Source organism: Camelina sativa, chromosome 16 (genome assembly GCF_030686135.1).
Source record: "Camelina sativa cultivar CO46 ecotype springtype chromosome 16, ASM3068613v1".
Classification (NCBI taxonomy): Eukaryota; Viridiplantae; Streptophyta; class Magnoliopsida; order Brassicales; family Brassicaceae; genus Camelina; species Camelina sativa.
The window spans coordinates 17,298,289-17,313,683 of NC_141895.1; the positions used below are offsets into that span (position 1 = coordinate 17,298,289).

The window sequence follows — 15,395 nt, forward strand, 5'->3', positions numbered from 1 at the left end:
AATATACATACTTAATAAATTAAGTTTTTGCTTACACATGTCAAATTGTATTGAGAACACACATATAATATAATTAGCATACATTGGAAAATATATTGATTTTGTTAGTTTTCCTTTTGATTTAGAAAAATAATTTTTTTAAAATATAAACATATAAAATTCTGTAAATATAATTAGATGTCCTATTATATTTATAAAAAAAGAAATTTTTTGACACGTGTCAACATCTAATCAATATATTTGACACATGTCAAGATCTTATTAATGAGTAATTTTGACATCAAACTTTATATAATAAGATATACATACACATACATTCAATATTTTATATGTATATATATATATATATGTGTGTATTTTTTGTTTAGCCACTACAGAAAACCAAGGTATTAATAGCACTGAAATATAGGGTTTTGTTTACTTATGCTATAGTTATATTATGTCTTAATATTTAACAGTGTTTCTTTAAAATAATCTTATTTTGAGCGACAAAAATAATTTAGTCTCGCACTTAGTTGCATCGATTAATAATAGAATTGTCAGGTTATAAACGCTATAATAACATTAACCGTGAAATAGTTTTTTTAGTGCCCGCGACTTGAAATTTTGTTTAGCGGAAAAAATAGATAAAATCGTTTTAGTTGATAAAATCGTTTCTCCTTCTTCTTCAATATTTTTTTTCTCTCTGAACTTCTTATCCATTGGTCTCTTAATCTTTGTCTCGCTTTATCATTCCTCCTTCTTCTTCGTTTTTGTCTCTGTCTCGATCTCTTACTCTCATCAGAATTCTTGCAGCCCCTATGATTTGATCGCGACAAAGTGAGTATAATTTCTTCCTCTCTATCACTCTCAATCTCTAAGATTTATCTATGTCGATCTCTCACTCTAAGATCTGCCAGTATATGTGAAACAATCCGACCCGTTTTTTTTTTATAATAATAATAATATAATTAAATACCCCATAATATTTAATTACAACCCAAACAATAAACCAACAACAATTCAACATGCACAACATAAGACAAACCAAACCATTTCCAATTTAATATAAATACCGTATCAATTATAACCAAATAAAAACCATCAACCTAACATGCTTCTACACAAGATTCCAACATAACTAACATAACTAATAACACACAATCGAGACCTTAGATCATCCTCTTCTTCATCGCCATAATTCCACGCTACACATTATCTGCACCACAAACACAATGAGATGCGTGAGTATTACGAAAAATACCCAATGAGACGATCCTCCCATCTACGAGGTATACACACAAGCAAATTAAGAGTACAACCACAAATAAAACATAACAAACCAGCCATTAAACTGAACACCCAATAACACATTCACCACACCTACACATCATCACACAAAACAAGTTATACAACCCAATCGCTTAGATAAGCTCATGGTCATGCACTCACCTTAATAAGCTGATTCTAACAACAAATATAACCAGGATAGACTCTCCTCGCGTCTGAAACAGTCCAGAAACGTCCTATAACAAGTAACACAACCAAAAACAACCTTGAAGCAAACTAGACAGAAACATCAGAAAAGAACAGTCTCAAAGACGAAACCCTAAAATAAAAACCAACAATTAACTATTAAATCCCTCCGGTGAAAGGCTAGACCTAGACGTCACGAAGCTTCCCACAAAAACTCGTACTGATCAAAAACCATACGAGACCACGATCTCAGTTAAAATCTCCGATGGTCCCAACTCGCGTCTGAGAAAACGTGTCTAACGAAACTGTCAATAACTCATCGAATATAAATCCGAATCCACTTCTGTAAAAAGGATAACGACGATGAAAGATTTTGGAATAACCCTACCAAATTTTGTTACCTTTGACAACGATTTGATATGTCGAAACTGTTTCCTCCCAGACCCTAACGATTCTGCTTCCTCCTTAAATCTCCTTCACACCACAACAAGCTTCTCTCCTTCTCTCTCTATTTCTTTCTCTCAACATCAGCAATGAAGAGCAGCCACGAAGTAAGTGAGAAGAGGCTTCCAAAGCATTACAAAAACCATCACTTAGGGCTTCCTAAAACTGGCCCTAAACCGGATGAACTTAAACCAAACCGGTCAATTTCATGATTTAACATAAATTTATCGGTTCTTCCAGTTTAATTCCGGAACACGGGTGTTACAATATGCATGTGTCAATCTCTCACTCTTAGATCTCTCTGTATATCCATTTGTCGATCTCTCATTCTCAGATATATCTGTTTATGCATGTGTCGATCTCTCACTCTTAGATCTCGTAGCTCTCAATATCTGTATTGTTTGAGCATTTTATTTCTACACTAATCCAGTTTTTTTATGCTCGCAGGTCAGTGAAACTTCATAATTGTTTTGGGTTGTGTCTGATAAAGGTAAAGTTTCATAACTGTTTAAGACTTTAGAATTGTTTGGGTTTTGTCTAGATATTTACTTATCGGTTTCTTTTACTAGGTAAAAGCATCACGGTTTTGGGTCCGGTTGATTTTCATTGTAAGCTGTTATTTTTTGTACTTTTGTTCTAGTTATTTGAGCGTTTGAACTGTGGTGGAGCTGTGGTAATTGTATTGGGGATATATGGACAAGACATAGGTTTGGCTTCCAAGGTATGAGTCTGTTCATATATATGAACTTTGTATATTCCATATGATATGATTTTGAATATTATTGATAGATTTACTTTGAATTTTCTGATTAAACATATAGGGCTAGCCTTGAGTATATGGAAGGGGCAACTAATTTTGTTACATCTTAAGCAAGGAAGAGGGGTAATGTGACTGAAATTATCTTTCCATGCATCGATTGTCGCAATGTTTCCCATCAACTCTTAGAAAAAGTAGTGGAACATCTAGTTATTAAGGGTATGAATAAGAAGTACATGAGGAATAAGTGTTGGATTATGCATGGCGAAAGAAAGGATGAGATGTGCTGATGTGGGATAGTGTTCCAACATCAGAAACTGAAGCTTATGATTTTCTAAGGACGACTTATTTTGCTGATGAACGCAGTCCACAACAATCAAACCCAGGAGAATCTGAGGAGGATGCAACTATTGGAGACTTTGAATTTAGGAAGAGTTTGAGAGAAACTCCATTCTATGCAACATGTTCTAATTACACCAAGGTTTGTGCAATCATGGCCCTCTACCAGAAAAAAGTGAAGAGCGGACTGTCTGAGAACTTCTTCGATCAGCTATTGACGATAGTTCATGACATGCTGTCGAAAGATAATGTGCTGCCAAAGTCTACATATGAAATCAAGAAATTCTTGAAGGTTTTTGGGTTTAGATATGATATCATTCATGCGTGCAAGAATGATTGTATTCTCTACAAAACAGTTTGGTGAGATGGAAAGCTGCCCAAGATGTAGTGCTAATATATCGAAACTCAAAAGCATTAAATTTGACACACTTTTCTTTTCATGAATTGTATTCAAAATTGAATGCGAGATATAGTATAAGATATTTCATAAATTTTTATGACATGAACCATATTTTAATATGTAGTATTCCAAATTTTTTAATATTAAGGGTGATTACAAGATTAGAGAGTAAAAATTGGAGCATATGATAAATCGTGAATACACTTATTAATTATTCAAAATAATCATTGGTGATTCCTCTATTACCTTGTAAAAAATATTTTCTAGATTCATAATCTCATTAGTATAATACAAAATTCAGGTTTTAGAAGTTTAGTTATTAATTGGATGAATTTGAGTTGGTCTGATTTTTTTTCTCACATATCTTATTTTAAAATCATCAAAATCTGATGGAAAAGTCAATATACTTAATTAAAAGAAACATTTAGATGTAAGTTTAAATACCTGAATTTGTAGGCTTAACCCTATATTATAAGTTCAAATATAGTTAATTAAAGGAAACATTTAGATGTAAGTTTAAATAAATTAGAAATGTAGTTATGTCAGAAAATTAATTGGAATATATCTATTGTTGATACCAATTTTTCTGATTTTGGCCCTGTTTGTTTTATGATCGGTCAGCGATCAGTGACGGAAGATTAAACGTTAACAACAACAGAAGAACTGGTTGAGGAATGGAGAAAGTGTTGCTGCGACTACTTTTAAAGGAGATGCCGATAATGTCAATGTCGCTAGGAAAAACGAAGATCGTTTTTCTAGTCGCTGCGGCTACATATAGAGGTGATGTCGGTGTCCTCTATATTACTCCCCACATACAATTTGAGTCAGTGATCGCTAACCCAGCGATCACAAAATGAACACAGCCTTTTTCTTCCCTTCCATCTACACCAATTGACATGTTGGAGAGTTCATTTTTTTTAATAATTAAAAGAACATAGTAATGAATAAGAATAAAGAAAAGGACCAAGAAATAACCCATCCTATAAGTATAACACATTTTAAGCATTCATATAGAGTTTTTAATTCACAAGAAATTTGTTAGGAGACTAATTGAAAAAAATCAAACCATAGCAACATATTGTGGAGACAAAAAGAAAATCAAATATTAAGATTGAGTTAAAGAATATATAAAGTTGTAAAACCAACTTGACTAAAGACATTTCCCAATAAATATTTATCTTTTTGCCCGGGTAGTTCGACTCTATTAAGTCGGATTACCCCTCGTGCCCACTTAAGTGGTTACAACACCACCTCTGCGACCGATCCCACCAAAGTTTGACTCTATTAAGTCGTGTTATCCCGCGTAGTGGGGATTGGCTATGAATCGGGCATGTTGATTCAATGTTGACAAAAATATATATTTATCAATTAATTTTCTTTACGATTGACACTAAAACATAATTTTTATTTATTTATTTTCATGGTTATTGAGTTTCGATAATAATTTTCTGGTTATATAGATCTAGCGAATCATCATATATCGCATCCATATATTAAAGATGTAGGGAAAGATGAGATTTATCTGGTAATATTTGTAAACTATTTTGATACGCCCAAATTCGAGGATCACTCAGCCGGATTAGAAAGGATAGAAACTCGCCAAGTTGCAAGGTGCAACAAGGGAGATTTGATGAATTGAGGGGTCACACAGTAGTTGCGGAAGGCTGCTGATGATATTCCTAACTCCAATCGCTGCTAGATATGACACACTAGTCTAGCAAGAGGAGGTGTTTTTTGGATATTACACACCAAGAAACAAGAAAGTGTTCTAGACAAAGAAAAAAAAGATAGACTCATAAAATGAAAAGGAAATTGGTTGATTATTCTCAAATGAGATTACATGAGTTTATATAGGGATAAGAAACTTGGTAACAAAGCCAAGTATTGATTATTCTTGAAATTAAAAGACAATGAATATAGATAGTTGAATGGAGACCTAACACTTAGAAGTTTTCCTTCCCAAGGTGTCTTTCCAAAGGTGAGTTGAAGTCCATTTCCGTCATCTCTATTTGTCCACAAAATAAAGTGATTATTTTGGGTTTTTTTGGACTTGAATTAGGCTCAAAGTGGGCTGGAGTTGATAAGTATCATCCCCAATAGTTTTTTCCATGCTCTCTTTGGCCATAAGCTTTTGAATAAGCCCATTTAGTGCATTCCTTAGCTTCTTAGCTTTTGCTCTAGTCATTGGTCCTTCAGGTACAAGCAATGGTTCCTCCGGTACAAGCTCCTCGGGTTCAACCTCAGCTACAAGTTCCTCAGGTTCAAGCTCAGCTACAAGCTCATCCTCCTTAGCTCCATCCATGATCACATCATCCCCCTCCTCTTTAAATGGATTTAAGCCTTTCAAAAAGCTCTGAATCTAGTGGGACAGTCGGCGGCCTCCCCACTTGACCAGACCTCAAATCTGAATCATCTGCCACAAAAGGAACTAAATCATAAACATTAAAGCTTGAACTCACATTGTACTTACCTTGAAGATCAAGTTGGTAGGCATTGTCTTTGATCTTTCTTTTTGATCTCAAAGGGTCCATCAATTATAGGCATGATTTTTTGACATCCTTTCAGCTGGAAACCGTTCTTTCCTCAAGTGAACACACTTGGTCTCCGGGTTTAAATACCATCTTGCGCCTTCCTTTGTTAGCTTGTTTTGCATACTGCTTGTTCTTCTCCTTGATGTTTATTCTTGCTTTCTCATGGATCTGTTTGACAAGGTCAGCTTTCTTTTTCCCATCCAAACTATCTCTTTCACTCAAAGGTAGAGGGGTTAGATCCAATGGACATAAAGGATTAAAGCCATAAACGATTTGGAACGGAGAAAACTTTGGTCTTAGTTTAGACCAAAGCATTTTCCATAAGTAACTCAAAAACTTTGTATCCCTATTAGAAACAATTGACTTAGGCACTCCATGCAAACAAACAATTTTCTTGAAGAACAACTCAGAAACATGCAAGGCATTATCTGTTTTGTGACAAGGTATGAAATGCGCCATTTTTGAAAATCGATCAATGACCACAAAACTGAATTTTTACCAGTCCTAGTTCTAGGCAAACCAAGCACAAAATTCATAGAAATATCATGCCAAGTCTGTGTAGGAATAGGACGTCGATACTTTACTATGATGTTGTTGATGGCTCTACAATCAACACACATGCACCAACTTCCATCTTTTTTAAGCACAAGGAGAACAGGTACAGCACATGGGCTTACGCTCTCCCTGATGTAACTTTTTTCAAGAAGCTCTCCAATCTGCTTTTGAAGTTCCTTTGTTTCCAACGAATTAGTTTGATAAGCCGGCCGGTTTGGAAGTGACATACCTGAGACAAAGTCAATTTGGTGTTCTATACCTCCTGTTGGCGGCAAACCGTTGGGGCTCTCTTCTAGAAAGATATCTGAGAATTCCTGCAAAACATCTATCAAATCACTCGGGAGCTCCAGTGCAAGGTCAGGAAATCCTATTAGTGTTTCTTTATACACAAGCAAAAGCAATGGCTGTTGAGAGTAGAAAGATTTCCTTACTTGATTTTTTTTGACAAAGAAGTTGGATTTCTTAGGAGATACCTCAGGTTTTGCTGGTTTAATTTCTTTGTCTTGGCTTTTCTTCAACTGGATCTGGTCTTGATGGACCTCCAACAGAGTTAAAGGAACCAGAGTGATCTTCTTTCCTTTATGTTCAAAGGAATGTCGGTTGGTGTAGCCATCATGTATCGCCCTCATGTCAAACTACCAAGGTCGTCCTAGAAGGATATGGCTTGCATCCATGGGAAGGACATTGCACAGGATCTCGTCTTCATATCAGCCAATGGTAAGAGGAACCATGACTTGCTCCCTGACGTACTGTTCACCCGTTTCATTCAACCATTCCAGTTTAAAGGGCCGCAGATGAGGCCTGGTCTCAAATCCAAGCTTCCTAACAAGAGTATCACTAGCAACATTAGTACAACTTCCGCCGTCAATGATTAAAGAACAAACTTTATTGTAAACTAAACATCTAGAGTGAAAGAGATTCTCCCTTTGTTCTTGGTCATTGGACTTAGGCTGAACACTCAATGATCTCCTAGTGACCAGAAGTGTCCCTTGAGTTAGATATTCAAACTGTTATTCCTCTTCGTCAAAGATTGGACCGAGATCTTCCTCTTTTTCTTTATCATCCTCGGACTCCACTTCACCGTTGTCTAGGAGGATCATTACCTTTTAATTCGGACATTTGTTGGCATCATGTCCAAGTCCTTGACATTTGAAACACCGAATATCCCTTGCTCGATTGTTGGTCTCGACTGCCTTTCCTTTATCAAGACGAGTAGGCGCATTAGTCTTAAAAACTGAATTTGATGGGGTTGGAGACTTACCTCTATCTTGAAACTTGGTTTTGGAGCAAAGGAAGGTTTAGAGAAACCCTTCCTCTTGGTTTGTTGTTCGATTAGAACCGCCTTGTCCAACATTTCCTCCAAGCCTTCATATTCTTAAAGCTTCATTCTGTCCTGAATGTCCCGGTTGAGGCCTGCAAGGAATCTGGCCATGGTAGCTTCTAAGGTTTCATCTACGTCCGCCTTGATCATTAAGCTTTCTATTTCCTGTAAATAGTCCTCCACAAATTTGGTCCTCCACAGATTTACGTCCGCTTTGATCAGCAAGCGTCTGAGTTTTTGGTGGAGATCTCTGTGGGAATGAACCGACACAAACCGTTTACTCATCAATGTAGTGAGCTCATCCCATGAAGATATTGGTCTTCCACCTGTCCTTCTCCTGTGAGTCACAACTTGATCATACCATTTAATAGCATAGCCTATAAACTTAATGCTGCTAACCTAACCTTCTTGAGTTCAGAAATTTTTTTACAATCGAACACTAACTCCATTTTCCTTTCCCATTCTAGGTAAACATTCAGATCATTTTTACCTTCAAAGGTTGGAATTTTAAGTTTTAAACCACCTAAATTGTCATTTCTTGTACCAAAAGGATTAACATCACCTTGATCACGGTTTCTCTGACTTCTTCTAGGTCGGTTGATGGATCGATCATCTTCTTAATGGAACTCATCTTCTTCAATTTCCTCCTCGGGCCGGTAAGTCCTCCTTGAACGTTCTCTCCTGGCTGCGGGTCTAGAACGGGTTTGTTGGCTGTTCTGAAACTCGTCGAGCCTCTGGTGTAGTTCTTCTAGACCTGTATTCATAAGGTATAGTGTCATTCAATGCCCTCATTTGCAAGTTAGATATCCCGGCGACAGAATTTCCTGGCCGATCTCTTTCTCCATCAATTTCCATGGTTTCTTGAAAACTTAACACCAAAAGTTAGTAGATAAAAAATCCTCACACACTCAAGTGTTTCTCTCGTTTTGGTAGGTCACTTAAGAGCTTTCTCCCTAAGTTCTAAGAGAACAAATCCAAGCAACCCAATGGAATTCCCAAGCAACAAGGGAAGAAGGAAGATAGAAATACAAGAGGAATTTGTGAAATCTGTTTTAATCACTCTAAGGCTGGATTTCTCCTAAGCCAACTGCAAATCTTTTCTTTTTTTAATTAGGATTTTTTTTTTGCTTTTTTTTTCTTTTTTTGAAAATAGAAATGGCCTAGGTAAGGAGATGACCCAAATTTAAGATAGAAAGAAGAATAAGTATTTAGAAATGGAAGATGAGAAGATGAACATGCAAGTACAGGTTGAGTGGCTTTGATACCACTTGATACACACAAATTCGAGGATCACTCAGCCGAATTAGAAAGGATAGAAACTCGCCAAGGTGCAAGGTGCAACAAGGGATATTTGATGGATTGAGGGGTCGCACAACAGTTGCGGAAGGCTGCTGATGATATTCCTAACTCCAATCGCTGCTAGATATGACACACTAGTCTAGCAAGACTAGGTGTTTTTTGGATATTACACACCAAGAAACAAGAAAGTGTTCTAGACAAAGAAAAAAAAGATAGACTCATAAAATGAAAAGGAAATTGATTGATTATTCTCAAATGAGATTACATGAGTTTATTTAGGGATAAGAAACTTGGTAACGAAGCCAAGTATTGATTATTCTTGAAACTAAAAGACAATGAATATAGATAGTTGAATGGAGACCTAACACTTAGAAGTTTTCCTTCCCAAGGTGTCCTTCCAAAGGTGATTTGAACTCCATTTTCGTTATCTCTCTTTGACCACAAAATAAAGTGATAATTTTGGGCTTTCTTGGACTTGAATTAGGCTCAAAGTAGGCTGGACTTGATAGGTATCATCCCCAATAGTTTTTCTCATGCTCTCTTTGGCCATAAGCTTTTGAATAAGCTCATTTAGTGCATTCCTTAGCTTCTTAGCTTTTGCTCTAGTCATTGGTCCTTCAGGTATAAGCAATGGTTCCTCCGCTACAAGTTCCTCGGGTTCATGCTCAGCTACAAGTTCTCTTGATAGGTATCATCCTCAATAGTTTTTTCCATGCTCTCTTTGGCCATAAGCTTTTGAATAAGTCCATTTAGTGCATTCCTTAGCTTCTTAGCTTCTTAGCTTTTGCTCTAGTCATTGGTCCTTCAAGTATAAGCAATGGTTCCTCCGCTACAAGCTCCTCGAGTTCATGCTCAGCTACAAGTTCCTCAGGTTCAAGCTCAGCTACAAGCTCCTCTTCCTTAGCTCCATCCATGATCAAATCATATTTTCAATCGTTTTGAAAATGTCTGATATATGGTCTCTACACAAACCTCATGTGTGCTAAGATTATTTCCAATATATATATCTTTTTTTTTACTGTAAAATAGAGCATAATTTTTCTCAATTATCAATCTATTTTATACTCTAAAATAGAGTTACTGTAAAAAAGTAAAATTGCCTATAGATTATTACTATCATTTACTCTATTTTAGAGTAAGATATAGAGTAGAGTTAGAGTAAATATTACACTATAAAAGAGTATTGACTTTAAAATAAAATGGGGTTAGAGATGCACTAAAAACCTAACAATTTATCACAAAACAATAAAACCCAAAACAACAAAACTTTGAGAGATTTAATTATTACAATCAAAAAATTCCGATATGTTTTGTTTATTTTATTTTGCATCCAAACATTAAACATTTCAACTAAAGATTTTAAAAATAAAATTTTCATATTAAAAAAATATATTTCTAAATTTAAGATAAATCATAATTAATAATAAATAAAATTAAATATGCCTATTTCTAGTGTATATATATATGTACGTTCCCATCCGTTCTTGATGTGTTTAATCGACCCATAACAGATTTGAACAACCATCGCAAAGTATTTTACACATCAGCCACACCATTTAGACTGGAATAAGTGAATGTTAGCGATGAGGAACGAGATCTAGAAAGTTCTAGAGAAAACGATTACAAATTCAGATAAGCATAAAATGAAAAATGTGAGCTAACAAGTGACACACAGCCGACAAACAGTGCCAACAAACTTATTCCTTTTCCGTTAACCACCTGATTCCCTCCGTTACTTCGTCATCCTTAATCACACGTGCTTGGTCATGTTTCTTCTTATCCTGACTTTTCTTGACCACATCTTGACGCTCCAGGTGTGAACCATCGCATCCTACATCAGTGAATAAAGCCATAAACCTGACAATTGACGTATATAACAATCGAAATCATTGAAATTACTTCAGAAGTCGTATAAGATTCAAGTACCCGCGGGGTAAGATTCTAGTCTTCTTAGGCACTAAATGACACTCTTGTGTAGTCTTCTTCATCATTATACATTTGGTCATCCGGAAGCCTGAATTGGGTAAATCACAAACATTGTTAGGGTCCAAATTAACGTTAGAGAAAACGAGAAAAGCCCCAGTATCATGTGGGAATGTTGAAAACGTACTGTTATATATAGAGAAATAAATCATAATTTTGACTTTTGAGATTCTTATGCAAAGCTTACCTGAGATTGCATCTTCTTCTCTTCGTCTGTGCATGTAAGTTTTCTCCTATCGTGAAACTGCAGATTTGTCATCACAAACACCACAGCGTTGTATTTTCCAGTACTTACCAGTGACCTTGAACTGAAACTCAAGCTCGATATGATTCACATGATCTGTTTCAGGAAAGTTTAGAGGGATGGAAGATTCGCAGAAATAAAGATGCTCCTTAGATCCAAGCAGAGCTGGTAGATCGTACTTGCATAATTCAGATCCAATAACGTTGTCATTCTGAATGTACAAGACGCGACAGGAAAACGCTTTGGCACCCGTGAAGAAATCGACATCAGAATCGTACGAAAATTTTTCGTCATAAAAGCAGCCATGAAGCAGCAACAAACAAGCCTTAAATCTCAAGAACAAAGGAAGAGGTCTCTGATCCAATTTGACTGTTAGGAAATACCCTTTTGATTGGTGATCAAAACGTGCAGGTAGTTCTTCACCAGGTAAAAGCTTAAATTTACAATCTGATATCTCGATGAGTTCTCTAGCTTCTTGACTCAGGTTGAAACAGTTGGCAAAGTTGAGACTGATCTGCGGGTTTTTAAAAGATCCTTGTATTCTCTCGAGCGACTCACAGTTAGCTGCGTTAAGGATTGAGATAGAATCCGGTAGTTGGGGCAGTGATAAGAGATTCTTGCACCCACTAAGGTGAAGTTGTAATAATCGAGGGAATTGTTCCTTGCACCTCAACTCCAACCCTTGGACGCTATTAGAGAAAGGTGGGAACACCTTGAGGCTTTTGCAATCATTCAAGTTCAGTTCAAGAAGACGGAACCGAGACCAAATGTATGAAGGCACTTCTTCAATTGCAGTATCCCTCAGATTCCCAAGAAATTCTTCGCTTTCTTCCGGAAGCAGATGATTATTCATCCGGAAACGTTTGCAATCCTGTGCATTGACTAAGATCAAGTTTAGAGAGAGATTCCATGTTGATGTTGGTTGGAAGTACCTTTAGGTTGGATCCCACCATGTCTAGCTTAGTGAGACGTGAGAGATTCTGGATGGACGGAGGAACTTCTTCTATATCCGTAAAGCTCAAATCCAATTCTTCAATGCTGTCCGGAACAGGTGGGAACACTTTGAGGCTATTGCAAGAGTTCATATCGAGCGTCCGAAGACGGGACAAATGCATGGTTGATAAAGGAACTTTTCTATTCCGGTAAAGCTCAAATCCAATTCTTCGATGCTATCAGGAACAAGTGGGAACACCTTGAGGCTAAAGCAACGATGCATGTCAAGCTTCTGAAGACTGGACCAATACATGATTGATGAAGGAACCTCTTCTATCTCTGTAGCACAAAGAACAATTTTTCTAATGTTTGTGGAAATCTCAGGAAACCTCTTCAATTGTGAGTCTGTGACAGTAAGATCAGACAGAGAGTTCAAGTTAATGTTGGTCGGAAAAGCCGTGAGATTTGAGCATCCAATCATTCTCAATGTCTCTAGCTTATGGAGTTTCCCTATAGAAAATGGGAGCTTCACCAAACTCAAGCAAGCTGTGAGATACATTATGCTTAGATTAGTGGCATTCCCAATAGAGGATGGGATCTCCACAAGACTTTCGCAAAAATCTAGCTCCAATCTCTTGAGACTAGAGGCATTTGACAGATTAGGAATTTCTTTTAGGTTCATGGATCCCGCCAGATTGATCTCCTTGAGATTTCCAAGAGGCTGCACAGTTGAAACAAAGGCAGTAGACATAAATTGTTGTTAGTTAACTGTTATGTGGAAGAAAAAACTGTACGTGGATTTAATACTACTCAAAGCACACATTACCATTTCAATTAACGAAGAAGTAACTCGCACGTACAATGAAAACATTTATTTAAACCGAAAAATTTGCAATGAATTTTCAGAACAAAACCAAAGACTTACCGGGTTTCCTTCCCACAATTTCTCAATTTTACTCTGCTTCATGTCAAGTTTAACAAGAACCTCAGGATGAAACTTAGAAGGCATTGCTCTCATCGGAAATCTATCCCAATATAGCAATTTAAGTTTGTAGGGTAGAAACTTAAGACCTTTCCGTAAATGCAGCTTTGTCTTAACGGAAACCTCATCGTATATTTTTAAGTATTCGAGACTAAGCATCCTTTCGAAGGTCGTCTCGTCTATTTCTAGTTCGTGTCTGATCTCAGATAAATTTAAATTTATGCCTCTAATGGGTAGAGTCTCCTGAAAGAAGAAGACACGAAATGAAGAGGCAACTGCTGATTAGCTTAACGAAATTAATGGTGGTGATTAACATTAGGATGGGATATATATGTCAAAACTTACTTTATTGTAGGCAAGTGCATTGCAAATTCTCTGAGCATCCACCACTACCGTACATCCGTGTACCTCTTCCCTAACCAATTTTGCTAGCAATGTATGAATTTCCACCATTCCGCCGTATGTATATATGAGAGATTTCTCCTCTAAAACTCTAAGCCTTCGACTGAAGCCATCCCCAATAATTTCTTCCACTCTATTTATCATTTCACCATTGAAAAAGCAGGCTATGTCATTGAATAAATCTTTCTCTTCTACATTTAAGGCATCGTAGCTGAATTTCAAAATGTCCATAATATCTTTGTGAAGCCTACTCTTCTTAAGATTTTCCAGTCCCATTTTCCACACCTCCTTGGACATTTGCTTAAAATGGGAGCCCATAACCTGTAGTGCCAAAGGGAGATTGCTGGCAAGCTTCGTAACCTGCTCAGCAAGATGCTCAAAGCCATGATGTGGGTACTTTCTGATCAAAGGCATACATGCAGAATATTTGAAGAGCGTCATCGTTATTTGGATAATTCACCTTGTAAATATCTTCATCTTTGATCCCATGTTTCTCCAAAACTCTTTTATCTTCAGTTGTGATGATAATCCGACTTCCACTACCAAACCATCCAGGACAATTCACTGTTGCCTGTAGTTGCCATAACTCATTCACATCATCAAGAATGACGAGCACTTTCTTGTCCTTAAACCTTTCTTTTGTAACACCCAAATGGGAAATGTCGATACTTTCATGCTTGAGTAGTTTACAAAACAATTCCTTCTGTAACTCAATCTTCGCATCGTACACATCATGTCGATTCAAATGTCGTCTCTTGATATCCCCTATACGTGCAGTTAGTTTGAACTGATGGAGTTCGTTAAGTAAAACTCTGGAGATGGTAGTCTTACCAATACCTGATGGACCCCAAATTCCTATCATCCGTGTGTAAGCACAACAATGAATAGATACTTGTCATATGAGCTTGAAGGCCAACATAGGCATCAAAATCCCTCGAGGGTGTTGTTTGCAACTCACCCAACACATCTATGGCAATGGTAGCGATCATATCCGCTTCACTTTTCCTAAAAATGAACAGTATTGATCAATTACAAAGAAACGAACATACTTTGGATTGTAATTATTGTTGCATATATATCAGAAAAGTATGACTATGAATGGGTTAGAAAAGGTAATACTCGACTACCATTTGTCAGATTCCACCCCGTCCCCGTGTATATTTGCCGCATCGGTCAAAGCTTTCCTCCATAGCCGCTTTACCTCCTCTGATTTCCAAACACATGTTTTTTTAAAGGCCTTGCCAAAATCTCCTCTATGATGACTCACATCAGCTGGTTTAACTTGATGGAAAATGGTCATCACTTTTTGACCCAACTCATCTATACACTTCATAACCTCCACCAATTCGTTTAGACCAACTCGAAGAAGCATAGTTCCTCGAGAATATGACAATCGTGATCCTGTCATATTTTATAGCGCGTAAAAGCTCAGAACCAATAGAGACTCCTCTCTCCATCTCATTTCAGTGAATGGTGTGATACCCTTTCTTTGAAACTCCCCCAAAATATGAGTGAGAAGGTTTTTGCGGACGTCCACTCCATGGAAGCTCAAGAAGACTTGGTGTGTCAATGTACGAGACACAGAAGGTGGACCAGATGAAGGAGACAAAGAAGCAGCCAATTCCTTTCTTTTTTTGTCTACTGCGAATATCCTATTGCCAATATAAATTAGTATACCGAGAGCAGTAACACCGGTTCCAAGGAGAAATGAAGAACCCATAAGTATTTTAAGATCACAGAGTTTTTTGTC

The 15,395-nt window shown here is 36.9% G+C and overlaps 1 protein-coding gene across 1 annotated transcript; it reads right to left on the reverse strand.

The window, feature by feature from the left end:
* Nucleotides 1–10,798: 10,798 nt before the first annotated feature.
* LOC104753646 (disease resistance-like protein DSC2) lies at nt 10,799–15,365 on the reverse strand. The gene is made up of 11 exons (XM_087492708.1): nt 15,128–15,365; nt 14,773–15,046; nt 14,538–14,650; nt 14,106–14,482; nt 13,589–14,005; nt 13,187–13,486; nt 12,459–12,982; nt 12,261–12,396; nt 11,380–12,199; nt 11,028–11,115; nt 10,799–10,958 (listed from the first exon to the last, which is right to left on the reverse strand). Exons 1-11 carry the CDS (start codon nt 15,363–15,365, stop codon nt 10,799–10,801), a joined length of 3,447 nt encoding a protein of 1,148 aa, XP_087348834.1.
* Nucleotides 15,366–15,395: the final 30 nt, after the last annotated feature.